Below are 22,411 nucleotides of genomic sequence, written 5' to 3' on the forward strand. Positions count from 1 at the left end.
TCAAAGCTGCCTCCCCCCCACTTCATCTCCCTTCTATCTCATACCTCCACCTCCCCCAACCTTCTACTTTCCTCTGCCCCCCTCAAACAACACCTCACTGTTCCTCATCCCATCACCATCAAACCTTTCGTCCTCCTCATCCTTCCCTTTCCTGTAACTCTTCTGTAATCTCTGACACACGATCAACTGCTCTCCCTACCTCCCCCTCTCATCCTTCATCTGACCCTACCCCTCCACTCCCCTGTCCTGCACCCGATGCTCCCCCTCTCTCCTCATTAACGGTATGGACCTCAAACATCCGGGACCTTCGCTCAAACCTGATTGATCTCTCCATTCAGGTTGCCTCTGACAATCCAAACTTGATCTGCTCAACAGAAACTTTCCTCCTTCAAGATGTCTGATTCCTTAATATCTCTTCCTGGTTACTCCCTCCTCCGGTATGATAGACCTGAGCCTCGTCCTGGTGGTGGGGTGGCTATCTTTATCAAAAACTCTCTTCCCCACTCTCCTTGCACTGCCCTCTCTCCACCCCACCCCCAGGAGTACCTCTGGCTACGGCTTCCTCTCCACTCCCACCTTTTGTTCATATGTGTTCTGTACCGTCCTCCAAACAGTGATGACTCCATTTACATTTCGCTGTCTGACAACATGGACCAACTTCTATCAACTCATCCAAACTCTCTCTTCCTCATATGTGGCGACTTCAACTGTCATCATGCCAGCTGGCTGGGTGTGGGTTCCTCTCTCACCAGCCATGGCACCTCAGCAAAGGACTTCTGCGACTCATTGGGAATGACACAATCTGTCAATTTCCCGACCCGGATCTCAGTCAATGGAGTATCTTCTCTTCTCGACTTGGTTATGACAAACTTCCCTGCAAATGTCTGCTACTCTTCTTCTGCTCCAATCGGTTCTTCTGATCATGTGCTTGTTAAAGTGGACATCTCTGTGGCCATTCTGAGAGAGCCTCCTCAGCGCCGACGAGTCTGGCATTTCACTCAGGCTGACTGGCACGGTCTGCAAGCAGCCATAAATCTTCTGGACTGGTCTCCCATCTCTACTGCCTCTGACATCAATTTTTCCTGGGAATTTTTCCAAAGCAAACTGCTCTCTCTCATGCACAGATTTATCCCATCTCGTCTTCAGTTGTCTTACCCTTCCTCCCGTCCATGGTACACTGAATCTTGTGGTGAGGCAGTTGCCCTGAAACAACTTGCCTTTGCCTCTTGGAAGGCAAATCCAACTGAAGGCAATCTCAGTTCCTTCCACCAAGCTCGGAACAAGTGTGTGTCTACCCTCAGGGGTGCCAGGAAGCACTATCTCCACACACTCAAGAATGAACTCTCAAATCTGTCTCCTTCCTCCAAATCCTGGTGGCGTCTGGTCAAATCCATTTCTGGTGTCTGTTCCCCCTCCATCCCCTCCCTTACCTCAAATGGCTACACAGTTGACACTGCATGTGACAAAGCCGAATGCCTCAACTCTGTGTTTGCCTCAAAATCTTGTGTCCCAAACCCATCTCTTTCTGTTCCCACCCTACCCAGTCGAACCCAACTGCTCCTGGACTCTGTATCCTTCTTTCCTGACAAGGTGGAGAAGTTTTTGTCAAACCTCGACTCTGATTTTGCAACTGGACCAGACGGCATCAGCCCACGGGTCCTAAAATACTGCTCTGCCGCTCTATATCACCCTCTCTCTGTTCTTTTCACCCTCTCTTTTGGTCAAGGTCATCTGCCAGCATCTTCGAAATCAGCAAACATTACCGCTTTACACAAAAATATGCAAAAACAGATCTTTGCAACTACATATCAATCAGCCTGCTCCCAATTATCACCAAAGTCATGGAATCCATCATTGCTTCGGATATTAAATCCTTCCTCTTCTCCAATGGCTTGATCTCCGATCATCAATTTGGATTCAGACCAGGTCATTCTACTCTGGACATGTTGCTTCTGCAGTCTCAACAATGGATGGAGGTCCTCAATGCCAAACAGGAAATCAGAGCTGTCTCCCTTGACATATCACGTGCCTTCGATACGGTCTGGCACCTAGCTCTGCTCACCAAACTCTCCTCCCATGGTATCCATGGAAATCTCCACGCATAGCTTGCGGACTTCCTCTCTGGTCATAGTCAACGTGTGGCCCTGAATGGATTTCTCTCATCTCCCCTTCCTGTTCTGGCTGGAGTTCCGCAAGGTAGTGTTCTGGGCCCTGTGCTTTTTCTGGTCTTCATCAATGATCCTCTGACTCTCTGGAAAAACTTCTCTATCTCTTTGCTGATGACTCCACTCTCTGCCGCTCCATTCCTCATCCCTCAGATCGGCAGTCTGCAGCCTCCTCACTCTCTGCAGAACTGGACAAAATCACAGACTGGTCAAACAAGTGGAACATGTCTTTCAATCCTGACAAATCTCACACTCTTACTATGTCTCTCCGAAAAGACCGACTGGAAAACCCTCCCATCTACTTTCTCAACAATCCTCTCCAAGACGTTCTGTCACTCAAGCTTTTGGGTCTCACTATCTGCCATGATCTTTCTTGGGAAAACCACATTTCCAAGGTGGCCTCCAAAGCCAGTCGCCGACTGGGCAATGGGCATCCTCCGTTGTTTGAAGTCCTTCCTTGGCACACCTGAGCTCCTAACCACATACAAGGCTTTCATCCGCAGCTCAATGGAATACTGTTCCCCCCTCTGAGCCGGTGCTCCTGCCTCACACCTAGCTCGGCTTCACGCTGTTGAAACCAAAGCTTTCAGAATCATTGGAATCTCCTGCGATGAAGCTATCTCCGAGGGCCTTTCACTCACTCACCGCAGGCAGGTTGGTGGTCTTTCTGTCTTCTACCGACTCCTCTCCGGCCTTGCTCCCCCAGCTCTCTCTGTGCTCTGTCCCCCAAATATTCCTACAGGTCGCACAAGATCTGCCAGCAACCTTCTTATGGTGAAACTGCCAAAATCTAGACTCTCTGCCCACCTTCACTCTTTCATTCCTCTTTTCTCCCGCCTCTGGAACAAACTCCCCCACTCCCTTCAATCCCACTCCTCCCTCCAGGTCTTTAAAACAGCTGTTCGCCACCATATCTTATCTTTCCCCATCCAAAACCTTGATCTTTTCTACCCCCGCTAATTCACCCCAGATACACTTTTTTGAAATTCGAACTTCCTTCGTGGAAGTCCTTGCAGTGTCCATATGTTTTATACCTCTCCCACCTCCCCCCAAACCCTCTCCCTCCCACAGTTCTCTCGATGTCCCTGTTCTCAATGTTGTGTTTGTGTCCTTCCCCCTCTCTCCCCATCTTGTCTACCGCTCCCCTTATTTTCTGTTTTCTGTGTCGGTTTGACTTTCTGTGTGATTAATGTTGGCTCTTTCACGAGCCTCGATCTTGTATGCAAAAAAAACAAAACAAAACAAAAAAAACAAGGGGAGATGCAGAAAATACGGCAAAATGGAGAAGATTGTCATGGGGCCCGCAAGGCTAACCCCCGTTCTAGCAGGGAAAATGGCCTTAAAATGCCTGTTGTGTTGTTGTTGTTGTATAAAGGTTCCTCTGAAAAACAACACAGTTTGCTTTTTTGGACGCCATGTTTTTACATGGACGTTATCTTGAATATTTGCTGTTTCAACAAAAGATTTTGACTACAGTTTGGTCATTGTAGGGTCTCAAAGAAATTTGTGTATTAATGTTTTGCAAACTATCTATATATGTATAAAATAGAGAGAAGGCTGCCCAATCGTCCATTCGCGATTATGCTGATTGTCTGTGTGAGGATAGCTGCAATGTGATTGGGTCCTGGCAAGATTGAATAATATATTGTATTCACTTATTAAAAAGCTGATATTCCAAATCTGATTCCATATTTTACAGAACTCATTTCCTAAATAATTATGTCAAAATCTAGAGTGAAATCTGGAAAAAATTAGGAAAAAGCATTTTTTAAAATTAAATAATTAAATAACACGCTCCGTGAGACATTAGATTTTTGTATGTCTTTATATTATTGTATTGTAATTGTAAATTGTAATATTGTATTGTGATATAAAAACTTGTGGTCTGGCTGATTGTCTTGTACATGCTGACAGCAAAAGTCATCAATGCCCTCATTCATACGGAGTTTTTACCTCTGCCACCGAAGGTGGATGAAGGTTATGTTTTCACCCCTGTCTGTTTCTTAATTGCCGGAATAGATTGTGGAAAGTATGTTGGTTGGTTGGTTTGTCTGTCTGTCTGTTTGTCTGTCTGTTTGTTTGTGCGCAGTACGTCTACATCGTTGCACATAGCATCGCCATACTTTACATACATATTTGCCTTGCCCTGGAATAGACTGTGCCCAATTTTAACTCTCTAGGCCCAAGGTCAAGCTCAAGGTCACCCAATCAAAGTCACCCAATCATTTGTGCCTCCCAATTGAAGCCCCGCCCCTAAGGCGGGTACCATTGCTCGTAATATATAATGGCGATACAACAATTTTTACCGCTTTGCTTTGAAGAACGGGAATGAAGGGGGAGGAGCGTGTTAATATGTCTGGTTGAAGGCTTTGGGCAGTGAGGGGGCTTGAAGCCAGATTTAAATCTTACAGCCGCCATGTTGGTGCTCGCCATTACTGCGATGCGAAGCGAAAGACGCCTCAGAGCTGTCACATTCACAATCGCTATGTCGTATGTACTCCCGATATGTGTTTCCTTCATTGTAAAAACTACCAAGTCAACAGTTAAAAGGATTTTGAGCCGATAGGTGTTACGGCCTTGGCAGGATCGATGGAGACAGCGATCTGTTAGCTTATACACCGTCCAAATAGCTATGTGGAATTCTCTCATGTGGAGATTAAGCCCACGTCGTTTGAACTTTGGCAGAGGTCATCATTTACTTTTAATGATCCAAAATGGCCGATTTTTAAAAAAGTACATTCCGGCAAGTCCTCGGTCTCTGACCGATTTCTAGTTTGTTTGTTTGTCTGTCTGTCTGTGAACAAGATATCTCAAAAAGTTGGAGATGTATTTGAATGAAACTTGGTGGACAGGTTTGGTGTGTGACAAGTACGAATCGATTTGATTTTGGTGAAGATCTGAATATGGATTCGGATGTGAGAATTATTTAATTTTTGGAGTGATTCTTCACGATTGAGTGATCGGACTAAAACCGATACATAGCATGATATTTCAAAAAGTTATGGACGAATTTGGATGAAACCTGGTCAACCGGTTGGGGGTTTGACAAGGATGGATCAATTCCATTTTGGTGAGGATCTGAATATGGATTCGGATACGATAATTATTTAATTTCTAAGTGATTCTTCACCATTGAGAGATCGGGCGAAAAGCGATATACAACATGATATTTAAAAAAGTTATGGACGAGTTATGAATAAACTTGGTGGATGAGTTGGTTATAGGTGACAAGAACAAGCCGATTAGATTTTGGTTCAGGTCCGAATCCAGATCCGGCCGATCAGTGGGATACAAAACGTAAACTGTTCAGCCTGTTGGAGGTATGCGCTCTACCGAGTGCTGTACTAGTTTATATCTAGAATGTGAAATCTCTCAAACCAAGCACAAGACAACATTGCACTGGAGGAACATCAGCACATATGCCACAATATAAAATAGAAAACAACACATGCAATCAGAGATTTTACCCAACCTATAAACAGTACCAAGACAAAAGGCCTTCTCACACAATACTTGGCTAAACAGGTAATTCAGAAGTGTAAATCTGCAGTTGCAACTATCGCTCATATGGCTATGTGAACAGATCAGACACAAACATATATTGTTGGTTTGCAAAGGTCACAGGAAGAGGCAGATACACTTCTCGTACCAATCTTCAGAAAATCACAAAACTGGAAAACATGTTCACAGCTATCCAGGATGGTTTGATCCTTGCAATGTCAGCATTGGGCGATCAAACGGTCCTCATAGGGACTGGCACAAACCATGATGATGTCAATCTGCAACCTAGATATCATGCACTCGGAGATATTTGTGCTCAGGCTCTCCTAGCTTTTCATGCAATTCGTGGTTTCGACACAGCTGGAAGCATATATGGTAAGAGCAAAGTGGAATGCCTTTGTAAAAACTAGTGACAGTATACTACTTGCATTCTGTGGACTTGGGATTGGCAAGGTACCTTCTGAACTCGAAGGCTGCGAAGAGTTACCAAGCCCCAAATAGATGTATTTTCATCAAGCATCAGCACTCCGTTGGCATTACTTCCGATGAGTTAACACCCAGCAAGGCACCGATAAATTACCAACAATTAAAGGAGCTATTCTTGAGCATGTGCGGACTGCGGAGGCCCCACTTGCAGTGTAGTAATTGGAGATAAGTACATTCTCGATCCATGTCCGGAATCTCTTGAACCAACAGATCTTGGGTGATCATAAGAGAACACAGGGGACTTTATGCTCATAGCTTGGACTTTATGTTTGTGCAACGACAATACTGTGACTTGTGCAGAGCTTGATTAGTATGATCCTGATAACTGCAAAAGCATGTACCCAGGTAGTGATGATTCTGATTCAGCTCCAGATGAATCTTGATTATGCGCAATGAAATATCTGAATCCGCTATACTTGCTTTTGTGATGGTGTTGGCAAAATAAAAATCAAGCTACACACAGCAGAAAACGTCCAAGTACTTAATTGAACAGATTTGATTCATCAAATCTAGTTTGTCCAGTTTTCCATCTGTATGAATTTTTGTCATTCTACACGTATGTGTTGTATGTGATGCGGGCCATTCAAATATTATATGTATATAGTCATAAGGGTGACAATATATGTCTTTATGCCAATGCGTAACTTAGAGCATATTGTCAACTTGGATGGTGGTTATGACACTGGGTGTAACAAAAATATAAAATATGATTAATTTTATGAAAAAATGATGACTGAGGGGCTTCTGTTATAATATCTACAATAACCCCTGGATGATGCCAGAAAAAATTGCCAACCACATTTTTAATGAAGTTTACTCATGAAATAAACTGCACGAGAAAGCATCTCAAAATGCAAAGCACGTCCACATCCACTTTGTACTCGAATTGAACTTGACAAAAACAACATTTTAAAAAAATTGTGCATTTTATTACTTTGTGTTCTCCATATTCTCATAATAAAGGTTTGTTGAAGATTTGATGACAAAAGCTCAAATGGTAAAAATGTTATGGCCGAGACAAACACACTAAAGCTCAATGGTAAATAAATAAAGAAACGTGGAAGCGATTAAACAAACAAAAAAAATGTTATGGCTGAGACAGACACACTAAAGCTCAATGGTAAATAAATAAAGAAACGTGGAAGCGATTAAACAAACCAAAAAAATGTTATGGCCGAGACAGACACACTAAAGCTCAATGGTAAATAAATAAAGAAACGTGGCAGCGATTAAACAAACAAAAAAAATGTTATGGCCGAGACAGACACACTAAAGCTCAATGGTAAATAAACAAGCGTTACGCCTAGGTCCCCCGTCAGGGAAGTGATGTGAGTTGACAAAGTGGAAGATGCAGAAAACATGCTATGATATGATATTTCACTCACAAGGTTCAGACATACATGGAGGCGGCCATCTTGGATTTTGACGTGGCGACCCAATTTACAATAGGGTTCTTCCATATGCCTAGATACACCCACACACCAGATTAGAAGTTGGTACTTCGCTTATTTTTCAAGATATTCCGCTCACAAGGTTCAGACATACATGGCGGCGGCCATCTTGGATTTTGACGTGGCGACCCAATTTACAATAGGGTTCTTCCATATGCCTAGATACACCCACACACTAGATTAGAAGTTGGTACTTCGCTTATTTTTCAAGATATTTCGCTCACAAGGTTCAGACATACATGGCGGCGGCCATCTTGAATTTTGATGTGGCGACCCAATTTTCAATAGGGTTCTTCCATATGCCTAGATACACCCACACACCAGATTATAAGTTGGTACTTTGCTTATTTTTCAAGATATTTCGCTCACAAGGTTCAGACATATATATGGTGGTGGCCATCTTGTATTTTGACGTAGCGACCCAATTTTATATAGCGTTCTTCCTTATGCCTAGATACACCCACACACCAGATTAGAAGTTGGTACTTCGCTTATTTTTCAAGATATTCCGCTCACAAGTTTCAGACATACATGGCATCAGACATACATGGCGGCGGCCATCTTGGATTTTGACGTGGGTTGCACCCACACACCAAATTCGAATGCGGTCCTTCGCTTATGCACGCATGCACGCACGCACACCCGCACGCACGGACGGACACACGGACGGAGGGGAAAACCATAGTCCCCCTTTCGCTCCGCGGTGCGATGGGGGACAATAAATAAAGAAACGTGGAAGCGATTTAAAAAAAAAAAAAAAATGTTGCGGCTGAGACAGACACACTAAAGCTCAATGGTAAATAAATAAAGAAACGTGGAAGCGATTTTTAAAAAATAACAATAATAATAAAAATGTTATGGCCTGGACAGACAGACAGACAGACACACATAAGCAAATACAAAACCCCAACTCTCGCTGCAAGGGGGGACGAGCTAAAAAGGATGTTGTTAATAACTATTTATATGAAATTTTCACAAACTTCAAAAATGTGACCTAGCAGTTAATTATAGCGTTAACTCAAGATAATGTTAGCTGGGGTGTCTCAAAATGATAAGCTGGTAATTAGGGATATGTTTTCATTGTGTAATATTGCTTTTCATTAAGCATTATGCTGTTCAATATTTAACTATGTTGTGGTCATGTGTTTTCAGGGTCTCAGGTGGTGAGTTGTTTGATCGTATTGTTGAGAAGGGTTTCTACACCGAGAAGGATGCAAGTGCACTCATTCGTCAGATTTTATCCGCCGTGCGCCACCTGCATTCCATGGGAATCGTACATCGTGACCTCAAGGCAAATCCTTTCCCATACACCACATGGACCTCACTGTCGCACATTACTGCAGCAGGCTCGCAACCACACAACCACATGATGTCACTTTCCTCTGTATTGCCTCTCCCTGCGCCAACCTTCCCTCTGCAATGCCCGTGCTGTATCGCCTTGCACAACCCCATGCTGCATCTCCCTATGCAGCCTCCATGAAACCCCTCTCTATTTTGCCTTACCCCACACAGCCCTCTCCAACTGTATATTGTGAGACACACTGAGTAAAGGTGTATTAAAATATTACAAGCAGTAAAATTTAAAGTTTATTTCAAAATACAGTAATTGACTTTATATTGATGTCTGAAGGGCTGTAGCCTGGGCAAGGACACATGATAAACCCTGTGATACCACAATAGAATTGCCAAAGACTTATCGGCTGCACTGTGCAAAATCATAATAAACAATGGCATTCGTGGCTACAAGCAGGCAAGGTTGGGCCAGAGCCTGGAGCCAGACAAGGTGATTCCACAACACGTGTCACAGAGAGTGCAGGATGACGAATGAGGCGAAGATAAGATTGCAGGCCTTAATGACTGTTTTGAGTTGTTTATTTAATCTGACTGTTCTTATTTTCCATGCATGGTGACGAGTGAAAGCAGTTTTAAAAAAAAGAAGCATAATGATGTATGATGATAGTATGACGATGGTTACTATCATGTGCTCGCGAAGCAAAAAGTGGGGTTAAGCGATCGGCTACCTCCAAACGTATGCACAGTGCATTCAGAAAGTATTCAGACCCCTTCACTTTTTTCACATTTTGTTATGTGGCAGCCTTATACTGAAATCATTTAAATTCATTTTTTCCCTCATCAATCTACACTCAATACCCCATCACGACAGAGATTTTTTGAAAGTTTTGCAAATTAATTAAAAAGAAAAAACTGAAATATCACATTGACATAAGTATTCAGACCCTTTGCGATGACACTTGAAATTTAGCTCAGGTGCCTCCCATTTCTCTTGATCATCTTTGAGATGTTTCTACACCTTGATTGGAGTCCACCTGTGGTAAATTCAATTGATTGGACATGATTTGGAAAGGCACACACCTGTCTATATAAGGTCTCACAGCTGACAATGCATATCAGAGCAAAAACCAAGCCATGAGGTCGAAGGAACTGCCTGCAGAGCTCAGAGACAGGATTGTTTTGAGGCACAGATCTGGGGAAGCCTACAAAAAAATCTCTGCTGCATTGAAGGTTCCCAAGAGCACGGTGGCCTCGATTATTCTTAAATGGAAGAAGTTTGGAACAACCAGGACTCTTCCTAGAGCTGGCCGCCCGGCCAAATTGAGCAATCGGGGGAGAAGGGCCTTGGTAAGAGAGGTGACCAAGAACCCGATGGTCACTCTGGCTGAGCTCCAGAGATCCTGTGTGGAGATGGGAGAAACTTCCAGAAGGACAACCATCACTGCAACACTCCAACGATCTGGGCTTCATGGAAGAGTGGCCAGACGGAAGCCTCTCCTCAGTGAAAGACACATGAAAGCCCGCTTGGAGTTTGCAAAAAAGCACCTAAAGGACTCTCAGACTGTGAAAAACAAGATTCTGTGGTCTGATGAAACCAGGATTAAACTGTTTGGCCTCAATTCTAAGCGTCATGTCTGGAGGAAAACAGGCACCGCTCATCACCTGCCCAATACCATCCCAACGGTGAAGCATGGTGGTGGCAGCATCATTCTGTGGGGGTGTTTTTCAGCAGCAGTGACTGGGGGACTGGTCAGGGTTGAGGGAACAATGAATGGAGCAAAGTACAGAGATATCCTTAATGAAAACCTGAAACAGAGTGCTCAGGACCTCAGACTGGGCCGAAGGTTCACCTTCCAACAGGACAATGACCCGAAGCACACAGCCAAGACAATGCAGGAGTGGCTTAGGGACAACTCTGTGAAGGTCCTTGAGTGGCCCAGCCAGAGCCCTGACTTGAACCCAATCGAACATCTCTGGAGAAACCTGAAAAATGGCTGTCCACCAACGGTCCCCATCCAACCTCACAGAGCTTGAGAGGATCTGCAGAGAAGAATGGCAGAAAATCCCCAAATCCAGGTGTGCAAAGCTTGTCGCGTCATACCCAAGAAGACTCGAGGCTGTAATCGCTGCCAAAGGTGCTTCAACTAAGTACTGAGTTAAGGGTCTGAATACTTATGTCAATGTGATATTTCAGTTTTTCCTTTTTAATAAATTTGCAAAACTTTCTAAAATCCTGTTTTCTCTTTGTCATTATGGGGTATTGAGTGTAGATTGATAAGGGAAAAAATGAATTTAAACGATTTCAGCATAAGGCTGCAACATAACAAAATGTGAAAAAAGTGAAAGGTCTGAATACTTTTTGAATGCACTGTATGTCGTATGTACATACGTGTCAGCATTTTTAAAATTCATTTTCTCGGCAACCATTGATCCGATTGACGCAACATTTTCGCCATAGGAACGCCTTCTCCTGTATAATTTTATTGATAATTATGATGTCATAGGTCATGTTGTACAGGCGCCATCTTGGGAAAAAAATTGCACATCTATATCTCCGAAGCTGCTGCATGGAAAAAATTGAAAGATGGCTCATTGTCAAGTACTCCACATGGGGAATAATATATGTTTATGTTGAGTTGATGTTGTTTGGGGAAAAAAAACAAAAAAAAAAAACAAACAAACAAACAAACAACAACTACCACGGTCCCCGAAAAGGCCAACCCCCGCTTTGCGGGGGAAAATGGCCTCTAAACGGTGGTATGTTGATGTCATCGGTGCCTTCATTATTGACGTCATAATTCGACAAGTACAACGCTTGATCCGATCAGTATGAACATTTTTGAGGGCCATCTCGAGATAATTTAGCTGAAATAATTAAATTGATGACTTCATAGGTCATGTGGTTCGGCAGCCATGTTGGATTGAACATAAAATAACTTTTAAAATCGTCTTCTCCAGTTCGGCTCCAGAACGAAACTTCACACCTCATCCTCTACCCAATTGGAGTCGGAGTGTAAATTTATGATGTCATAGGTCACGTGGTTGGGCAGCCATATTGGATCTAAGCGAAAATCTTTGAAAATCTTCTCTGAAACTGCTTAACCAATCAATGCAAAACTTTTGCTAATTGATCAACTACCCATGGGAAATATAGTTTGATAAAAGTGACGTCATCAGTCACTAGTCCGGCAGCCATATTGGATCAAAGAAAAGAAACCTTTAAACTAGAACGGCACACAGTAGAGAGCACACCATACCTCTGCCTAGTTGGCCATATCACTCAATGGTGAAGAATTACTTAAAAAATTATACTATCTGGATCCGGATCTGGATCTTAACCAAAATTGAATCGATTCTTCCTTGTCACGCCCACAACCTGTCCAACAAGTTTCATCCAAATCCGTCCATAACTTTTTGAGATATCCTGCTTTGTTTTTGTTGAATGTGTGTTTAATGTGCTAATGTGCGTTTAATGTTTAATGTGTGTTTCATGTTTAAAGTGTGTTTAATATCCTAGCTCTTACACGAGCCTCGATCTTGCATACAAAAAAAAAAAGTATCGTTTTTGGCCCGATCTCCCAATGGTGAAGAATCACTTAAAAAATTGTAGTAGCCGGATCCGAATCCGGATCTTCACCAAAATCTAATCATTTCGTCCTTTTCCCATACGCTATCACTCTGCCAAATTTCGTCCGAATCCGGCCACAACTTTTTGAGATATTTTGTTCAAAAATAAACAGACAGACAGACAGGGGTGAAAACATAACCTCCATGCACCTTTGGTGGCGGAGGTAAAAATGCCAAGTCCTTCTCAAGATTGCACGGGGTAAGGATTCTATGAATACTATCTAGTCTTTGTTTTCGTAATCATGTGCATCTGATTAGGAAACTGTGCATTTTGTTTGTGACGCTTTTGCATATTATGCTCTGTTAAATGATATGTATTTGAAATTTATTTGCTTTGTGATTAGTAGTGCTGGATGTTTGCCAATTAACAGATCACTGCTTTTTGCCTCCAAATTGGTTGTATTAGAAGTGAACCCCTCTCCCCCTTCCCCATCTCCACTCCCTTCCTCACTCACATACACAAACATGATAATATCAATTGGAGGTCTTTAGGGCTAGTTTCACATGAATGGTAAATTTCAAAACTTTGTTGTTGCATTCCCAAACTGTAAATATATATTTATATATTTATTTATGGCATATTCAGAAATGATTACCTCTGCCACCAAAGGTGGACGGAGGTTATGTTTTCAGCCCTGTCTGTCTGGCTGCTTGTCTGGCTGCTTGTCTGTCTGCTTGTCTGTCTGTCTGTCTGTCTATCTGACTGTCTGTCTATCTGTGAGCAGGATATCTCAAAAATTTGTAGACGGTTCCCGAATAAATTTAGTAGACAGGTTGGGTGTGTGACAAGGATGAATTGATTCGATCTTGGTTCAGATGCGGATGCAGATCCGGCCTATCATTGGGATGCAACAAGTAAAATGGTCAGTCTGGCGGAGGGGTGTGCTCCACTAAGTACCATTCTAGTTTCACCCCAGATCCACTTTTTTTTGAAATACCGACTTCTTTCTTTCCTGGAAGTTCTAGCAGTGTCCATGTATTTTATGCCTTTCCCACCCCCTCCCAACCCCCCACCTTCCCTCCCATACCTCCTCCCCCCAAGCCCTCTCCCTCCCACAGATCTCCCGATGTCCCTGTTCTCTGCTGTTGTACTTGTGTGCTTCCCTCTCTCTCCCCATCTTGTCTCCCGCTCCCTTTATTGTATGTTTTGTGTGTCCGTTTTTGTTTTTTTTGTAATTGATGTTAGCTCTTACACGAGCCTCGATCTTGTATACCAAAAAAAAAAAATCTCCTGCTTTTTTGTTTAATAACTACTCGATGATTACCTGGATGATTCGTTGTAAATGCAAGAAATTTCCCACAAATACATGTTTGTTCGTTTGTGTTTTTCCATCAAATCTGTTCTGTTCCAAAAAAAAAAAAAATTCTTTCTCTGGACATTTGGAGCTACTTGAATTATGAGATTGTCATCAAAATGCCAAGGGTTTGATGAAACGATTTCACGAAGCCCGGCATCATTGCTGGAAAGACATTATGAAGCTCGTTGTGGTTTGGACTGGGATTGTCATTGGCACATGGGCCGTTTTAGATTTATATTTTGGCAAAATAAATGGGTGTTCTGTTTATCGTTATATTCTATTGAACTTGAAGTCAGAAGTTTTTTTTATCACAGGTTTTTCATTGAAGTTGTGGGTTCAAATGATCATGGCTGTGGTTATCATATCATTGTTGGACAAGACAAAGTTTGTGATGAATACTTGTGCTTTTCATTTGCGTCAATGGTTTTCATTTTTATTATTAATCAAGCTAATCCTCACATCCGTACACAATATTTTGCATCCTCACTGAGCTTGCTTGTCCCAAGTTCACATGTTTAATGCCATTGGAGATATCTAGTATGTTAACCTTCTGCCCTTTGTGGTCTAGCTTAACCATGAGCGTCTATATGCATAGGAAAAATATGCTTTCACATTGTTTCCATTTGAACCCACTTCTATCAACTGCTCCTCTGCAGCCCGAGAACCTCTTGTACTACAGTCCGGAAGAGGATTCCAAAATAATGATCAGTGATTTTGGCCTGTCCAAAATACTGGCAACTGGAGATGTCATGTCGACTGCATGCGGAACTCCAGGTTACGTAGGTAAGGCTGGCATGAATCGATATCAACTTCGCTCAAGCTCACTCAACTTCCGCTTGTGCCCTGGAGTTTCGGATACATTTTGGGAGTTTTTATTTATTTTTTCACTGCTCGTTTTTGTGCCTGGTATACAGTCACGTGAAAAAGTAAGTACACCCCATGTAAAGTTTTGACTTTTTCAACAAATTTCAACATACAGCTATTTGATCTTCATTTCAACAATATTGATCGATAAAGGTGATATATCATGAAACATTTACATTTTGTAGTCCATTGTATAATTTAAATAAACATAAATGCAAAGTTCGTATGTGGAAAAAGTAAGTACACCCTTGGCTCTAATAGGTGGTATTGCCCCATTTGGCAGAAACAACCTCAAGTAGGCGTTTCTTGTAACTGTCTACCAGTCTCTGACATCGACTGGGAGAAATTTTGGCCCACTCCTCCATGCAGAATTCTTTCAGCTGTGCGATGTTTGAGGGGTTTCTTGCATGCACAGCTCGTTTCAAATCCCCCCACAACATCTCGATGGGATGTAGATCCGGGCTTTGACTTGGCCATTCCAGAACCCTCCATTTCTTTCTTTTCAGCCATTCCTTGGTGGATTTACTGGTATGTTTAGGGTCATTGTCGTGTTGCAAGGTCCACCTTCAACTCTCCAACAGATGGCCTCACATTATCCTCAAGCACCCTCTGGTACAATGAAGAATTCATAGTGGATTCTATGATGGTGAGCTGCCCAGGCCCTGATGCAGCAAAGCTGCCCCAAACCATAATATTTCCACCACCATGCTTTACAGTTGGTATCAGGTTCTTGTGGTCAAATGCTGTCTTTGGTTTTCGCCAAACATGTCTTCTGGTACTGTGGCCAAATAGCTCTACCTTTGACTCATCTGTCCAGAGCACATTGTTCCAGAAGTGCTGGTCTTTGCCAAGGTGTTCATTGGCAAACTTTAGTCTTGCCCTGTTGTTCTTTCTGGGTAGCAAAGGTTTCCTCCTGGCACACCTCCCATGTCGATCAAATTTGTGCAGCCTCTTTCTAATGGTAGACTCATGCACTTTGACATCAACAGTGGCAAGAGCTACCTGTATGTCCCGTAATGACATTCTGGGGTTCTTAGAGACTTCTTTCAGCATCTTGCGGTCTGCTCTCGGGCTGAACTTGCTCGGGCGGCCTGGCCTGAACAAGTTGGCAGTTGTTTGGAATCTTCTCCACTTGTAGATGATCTTCCTGACAGTCGAATGGTTGATTTCTAATTGTTTGAGGATCTTTTGACATCCCTTCCCAGACTCGTAGGCATCTATAACCTTCTTTCTGAAGGCCTCAGCGAGCTCTTTTGATCTAGGCATGGTGACGACGTACACTTCAACAACAAAGAGCAAACCAAACTAAATGTCTGAGGTTTAAATAAGACAGGTTCCTCCAAGATCCTCTCTAACGATGTTCTAATCATTTGCACCTGAGCTGGTGCACCTGATTCTAATTTTAGGTATTTGAAGCAGTGATAAATGTAGGGGTGTACTTACTTTTTCCACATGCGAAATTTGCATTTATGTTTATTTAAATTATACAATGGACTACAAAATGTAAATGTTTCATGATATTTGTTATATTATATCACCTTTATCTATCAATATTGTTGAAATGAAGATCAAATAGCTGTATGTTGAAATATATTGAAAAAGTCAAAACTTTACATGGGGTGTACTTACTTTTTCACGTGACTGTACATGCAAGGATCATTGGAAAAATGTATGCTGAGCTCTAGATTAATTACTTTTCTTGCTACCACTTGTACATGCAAGGATCATTGGAAAAATGTATGCTGAGCTCTAGATTAATTACTTTTCTTGCTACCACTTGTACCCCCGGCCAAAATCCTGTACTTCGTCTTATGCAAATATTAATGTACTTTGAATAATTTCAGCTTTATTTACCACAATGCATGGTTTTTTCCTCTTGGCTGGCAATCAAATATTTGAATCCCCTGTTCGTCAAATTGAAACAGCTATGCTGAAGGGCTCAATCATCCACATTTGTTAGAATAATATATGAAGATATTCCAGGCTTCTGCCAATACGTTTCTTTCAAAATGACATGTGAATGTAAACGAGGCCTTTTGCACTTGCGCTGTGTCATGTGTGCGTTTTCAGTCACTCAGTTTAAGTGCAGGCACTTTTAACACATCATCGCTAGTGCAAAACCTGTGATTAAAATAGTCTTTTAAACATAATATTCAGCATTTAAACGAAAGAGTGGCAATTTCAGTATGGTTAACCATAATTGTTTTTCTTAGATGCAACTTGGACTAAAGAAATGCAGGAAATACGAGAAATATTTGGCCTTCAAATCTGCTGTTGGTGTTACTCACCTATTTCTACTGTTCCTTTTGAGTAAATCTCCACTGTTCCTTTTGTGTGTTTTGCGTCCTGTTTTTATTTGTAACATCCTGATCCATTCAGGTACTAGCTCGTTCACGAGCCTCGACTATGTATGCAAAAATATATGTATATATCCGTGCATGAAAGGTGTCCAGTTCCTACAATTTCCTGTTGATACATGCGAGTGGCCATGCATGCACACACACACACACACATACACACACACACACACACACAGAGAGATGCTTCTGCTTTTAGCAATAGATGCAACAATTCAAATAGAATTATTTATCTTGTAACGCCAGAACCAAACAGGCAATATATTTATATAAGTCCTCACAGCCCCTCCCCGCACTCCAACCCACAATGTTATTAATGGTAAAAACCATAATTTTAATAGTTGATCTTAAACTTACCCTAGACATTCACAGGCCCCAATATGACCTGCCCATTGGTATTCAGAAGCACCCAAACCAGTTATGGTGTCTCGCTCCAACTATATTTTTGTGCAGGGGCACACCGCCGATTTCTCACAGGTACTTTTCCAAGTGTTTTTGACTTCTTTTAGAAGGTTTCTGAGCCATTTTAGTTAACAATCCTTTCTGTGCACACATAGTAGCAGTTCACATTCCCTAAAGATCGCTATTTCTAGGAGATCTGTCATGCGCTACGAGCAATTCTTGGGTGGATTATGTCATTTTGAAAGTCCTGTATTGGTGGATTTCTGTATTTTGCCTCTAAATTGGTTATTATTTTGATTTTGGGAAAAAACAGTTGTTTCCTTCCCACTGGTGCCATGGCAATCTCAACCAGAGCTGTTATAAAAGTGTTGAATTTCAAAAAATTAAAATGCAATTTCCTTTGACCTGTCGATTGCCAACTTGACTATAAACTGGAGAAGTGGAGTTTCTGTGGACTGGAGAAGTTTCTGTCAAACCTCGACTCTGATTCTGCAACTGGACCAGACGGCATCAGCCCACGGGTCCTAAAATCCTGCTCTGCCGCTCTATCTCACCCTCTCTCTGTTCTTTTCACCCTCTCTTTTGCTCAAGGTCATCTGCCAGCAACTTGGAAATCAGCAAACATTACCGCTTTACACAAAAAATGTGCAAAAACAGATCCTTGCAACTACAGACCAATCAGCCTGCTTCCAATTTATCAGCAAAGTCATGGAATCCATCATTTCTTCGGATATCAAATCCTTCCTCTTCTCCAATGGCTTGATCTCTGATCATAAATTTGGATTTAGACCAGGTCATTCTACTCTGGACATGTTGCTTCTGATGTCTCAACAATGGATGGAGGTCCTCAATGCCAAACAGGAAATCAGAGCTGTCTCACTTGACATATCACGTGCCTTCGATACGGTCTGGCACCCAGCTCTGCTCACCAAACTCTCCTCCTATGGTATCCATGGAAATCTCCACTCATGGCTTGCGGACTTCCTCTCTGGTCGAAGGCAACGTGTGGCCCTGAATGGATTTCTCTCATCTCCCCTGCCTGTTCTGGCTGGAGTTCCCCAAGGTAGTGTTCTGGGCCCTGTGCTATTTCTGGTCTTCATCAATGATCTCTCCGACTCTCTGGAAAATCCTCTCTATCTCTTTGCTGATGACTCCACTATCTGCCGCTCCATTCCTCATCCCTCAGATCGGCAGTCTGCAGCCTCCTCACTCTCTGCAGACCTGGAAAAAATCACAAACTGGTCAAACAAGTGGAACATGTCTTTCAATCCTGACAAATCGCACACTCTTACAATGTCTCTCCGAAAGGACCGACTGGAAAACCCTCCCATCTACTTTCTCAACAATCCTCTCCAAGAAGTTCTGTCGCTCAAGCTTTTGGGTCTCACTATCTGCCATGATCTTTCTTGGGAAAATCACATTTCCAAGCTGGGCATCCTCCGTCGTGCGAAGTCTTTCCTTGGCACACCTGAGCTCCTCACCACATACAAGGCTTTCATCCGCAGCTCAATGGAATACTGTTCCCCCCTCTGGGCTGGTGCTTCTGCCTCACACCTAGCTCGGCTTCACGCTGTTGAAACCAAAGCTTTCAGAATCATTGGAATCTCCTGCGATGAAGTTAACTCCGAGGGCCTTTCACTCACTCACCGCAGGCAGGTTGGTGGTCTTTCTGTCTTCTACCGACTCCTCTCCGGCCTTGCTGCCCCAACTCTCTCTGTGCTTTGTCCCCCCAATATTCCTTCAGGTCGCACAACATCTGCGTGCAACCCTCTTATCGTTAAACTGCCAAAATCTAGGCTCTCTGCTCACCTTCACTCTTTCATTCCTCTTTTTTCCCGCCTCTGGAACAAACTCCCCCACTCCCTTCAATCCCACTCCTCCCTCCAGGTCTTTAAAACAGCTGTTCACTACCATCTCTTATCTTCCCCCATCCAAAACCTTGATCTTTTCTACCCCCGCTAATTCACCCCAGATACTTTTTTTCTTTTTCTTTTTAATTCCAATTTCTTTCCTGGAAGTCCTTGCAGTGTTAATATGTTCTATACCTCTCCCACCTCCCCCAAAGCCCTCCCCCTCCCACATTTCTCCCGTTGTCCCTGCTCTCAAATGTTGTGTTTGTGTCCTTCCCCCTCTCTACCCATCTTGTCTGCCGCTCCCCTTATTTTTTGTGTTTTGTGTGTCGGTTTGACTTTTTGTGTGATTAATGTTAGCTCTTTCACGAGCCTCGATCTTGTATACAAAAAAAAAGAAAAAAAAAACAGGTTGGTGCTTCATAGAGAGTGTTGCATAACAAAGTGTGCCATTTCCCAGGTCGGCCTTAAGCCATCTGCTAGCATTAGTTGATGGATGTAAAAGAGCCTGCGATGTATTTTGTGTAGAGTAGGTGAGTTTTCACTGGCACCCTTAACAAATTACAAATTCCTGCCCTAACCAGCTCCAGTCGAACGTCAGGCCAGACCAGCCATTTAGCGAATGGCATGAGCCAAATCTACCTCTTGTGGCTGACCCTACGATAAGGTTGGAATATTTGGGGCCATTAAAAAAGAAGTAAGAATATCTCTGAATCAATTTTGACATCTTTGGTTTGCAACATTGGATTGTAACAACATTGTACTTTCGTAAAGTGGATCTCTAATTTTACCCAAATATATTCCTCCAATTTTCCGGATGATTTCCTAACACCATTGCAATAGAGTTATTCTAAACAGCGAAAACCTTTTGACTCAACTTCATATTATGTGCTTCAATTTGTATCTCTGTATGAGTGTAACAATTTTTCGTTGTACTGTACTGGTATCAAGATGTTCCAAATAAAAAAAAATTGTTATTTTAATAATACCAAAAATAATGAAACTGAAGACCATTTCTCTATAAAGGTCTGCGTATTGAGGAGTGCTTTTCCAAAATGTGCTCAATAACAACAGCACACGGACAACTTTTAATTATTTACTGCAGATGCCATTGACAATGATTATATTTAAGATCACCCCAAAGGGGATGCGAGACGATTGCAATGCCCCTGTCTCTGTGACTCTGTGTGTGTGTGTGTGTGTGTGTGTGTGTGTGTGTGTGTGTGTGTGTGTGTGTGTGTGTGTGTGTGTGTGTGTGTGTGTGTCTGTGTGTGTGTCCATGTCCATATATTTTGCTTTAAAAACGTTTTTATCTGCAACCGCTTGTCTGATTGATGTGAAACTTTTATACATAGGAGGGACTCCCCATGGATAATATTTTATTGCTAATTCTGACGTCATAGTATGGCAACCATATTGGATTAAAGGAAAAAAGTTGGATATCATTTTCTTCAAAATCGCTCAACGAAAAACATTGGAAACTTGGTATATGTCATCAACTCCCCATGAGGTATATAGGGTGATACCAATGATGTCATCAGTGAAGTGGTATTCCAGCCATAATTGGTTGAATTGATATCCTTATCCAGAAATGTTTTTCTCTGCAACCGCTTGGCCAATCAATGCGAAATTTTAAACATAGGATGGAATCCCCATGGAGAATATTTTATTGCTAACACTGACATCATAGGTCACATGGTATGGTCGCCATATTGGATTAAAGGAAAACATTTGGACATCACTTTCTCTGAAACCATATGTCATCAACTGCCCATGGGATATATAGGGTGATAACAATGACATCATCAGTGAAGTGGTATTCCAGCCATAATTGCTTGAATTGAAATATTTATCCGAAAAATGTGAAACGTCGTATATCTGATCCATGACCCAATGTGAGTGAAGAATTAAATTGATGACCTTCATAACCCATGCAATGAAACTACATGATATAATAGTGCATGGATGATACGGGTATATGGGTTATAATAGAAGTGGGCCATAATAGTCGTGTGTTAAGTTAATGATGGTATTTATATTCAGAATGAATGTGCCAGTTGAGACTATGTACTCTACGAGCGCTGTTCTAGTTACATGATGTACTCTGCATTAAGTGTCAGACGGCCTCAAAATAATCTTTGAAAATAAACAAGTTATAGGAATCATAACTTTCTTACTTTGGAAAGATGAAGTCAGTCTCGGACTTATCTCAACAAACAAAAAGTACTCACAGCCTTACTCTGAATGTCCTCTTCAGTGAGCAGTACAGCTTTACATCTTCCATCATTATGATGACTAGTGTTTGCAGCAGTTTTGCTATCAGCTTCATACTTGTACTTTCTGTTATTGTTTGGCCACCAGTTTGAAGGATTTATTTTTCTTTTCCTTCCTTTGTAACTCTCATTGACAGGGCAAAAACAATCTTCTGTCAGTGCATTGAATTGTTGGCACGATTGCTACATGGAAGCAGCCATTGGCAATGATATCATCACTAAGCATGTACAGTGTATCCAGTGTGCTTTGGCCCAAACATATGTCATGGACTGAGCTCATTTTGAGCTTGTTTCTACGCCATGTACTACTTAACTGAGCTCCTTTTGCCAAACATCTAGAGCCAGCATTGAACTTTCACCTATAAGGAATGCGGAGAAAGAATTGTCTTCATTTTCAGCAAAAGTGGTTTTTGTAAACACTTGTTGTTTCTTTGTCTTGGCAGACCGTTAAAATATACATTCCAACTGGTTTAAGTTGCATCAAACAAAAATGCATCAAACAAAAATGCATCAATCATGACACAGCCAAGCAACCAACCATGTTGTAGCCCAGGAGTCATGGCACAGATAATTTCAAAAAAGAAACGAGATCATAATTGGCATTTTGTGACCATTAGCTCTAGATTTAAACCAATTGACAGCAAGAGTGTAGTAACCCTGTAAATCAATGTGTGCGCAACACCCCTCCATTTGCCTTGTGGAAAGTACAGTATAAAAGTGATGAATATGGTTATAAGGGTTGTCGTTTTAGCGAGTGCTTATTAGTCCCCTACCGGTGTACACCGGAGGGGACTATAGGTTTGCACGCCGTCCCTCCGTCCGTCAGTCCGTCAGTCCAAGAAGA

General features: G+C 42.2%; 1 protein-coding gene across 2 annotated transcripts in view; it reads left to right on the forward strand.

The window, feature by feature from the left end:
• The window catches only part of LOC137425127 (calcium/calmodulin-dependent protein kinase type 1D), a 178,487-nt gene that overhangs the window by 128,743 nt on the left and 27,333 nt on the right, over window positions 1-22,411 (forward strand). For both annotated transcript variants that reach the window (XM_068113246.2, XM_068113247.2), the window contains 2 exons: window positions 8,756-8,894; window positions 14,478-14,604. In XM_068113246.2, coding sequence (XP_067969347.1) covers window positions 8,756-8,894; window positions 14,478-14,604 — 266 coding nt within the window. The remainder of the gene's footprint in view (window positions 1-8,755; window positions 8,895-14,477; window positions 14,605-22,411) is intronic.

Source organism: Myxine glutinosa, chromosome 4 (genome assembly GCF_964187855.1).
Source record: "Myxine glutinosa chromosome 4, kmMyxGlut1.1, whole genome shotgun sequence".
Taxonomy (NCBI): domain Eukaryota; kingdom Metazoa; phylum Chordata; class Myxini; order Myxiniformes; family Myxinidae; genus Myxine; species Myxine glutinosa.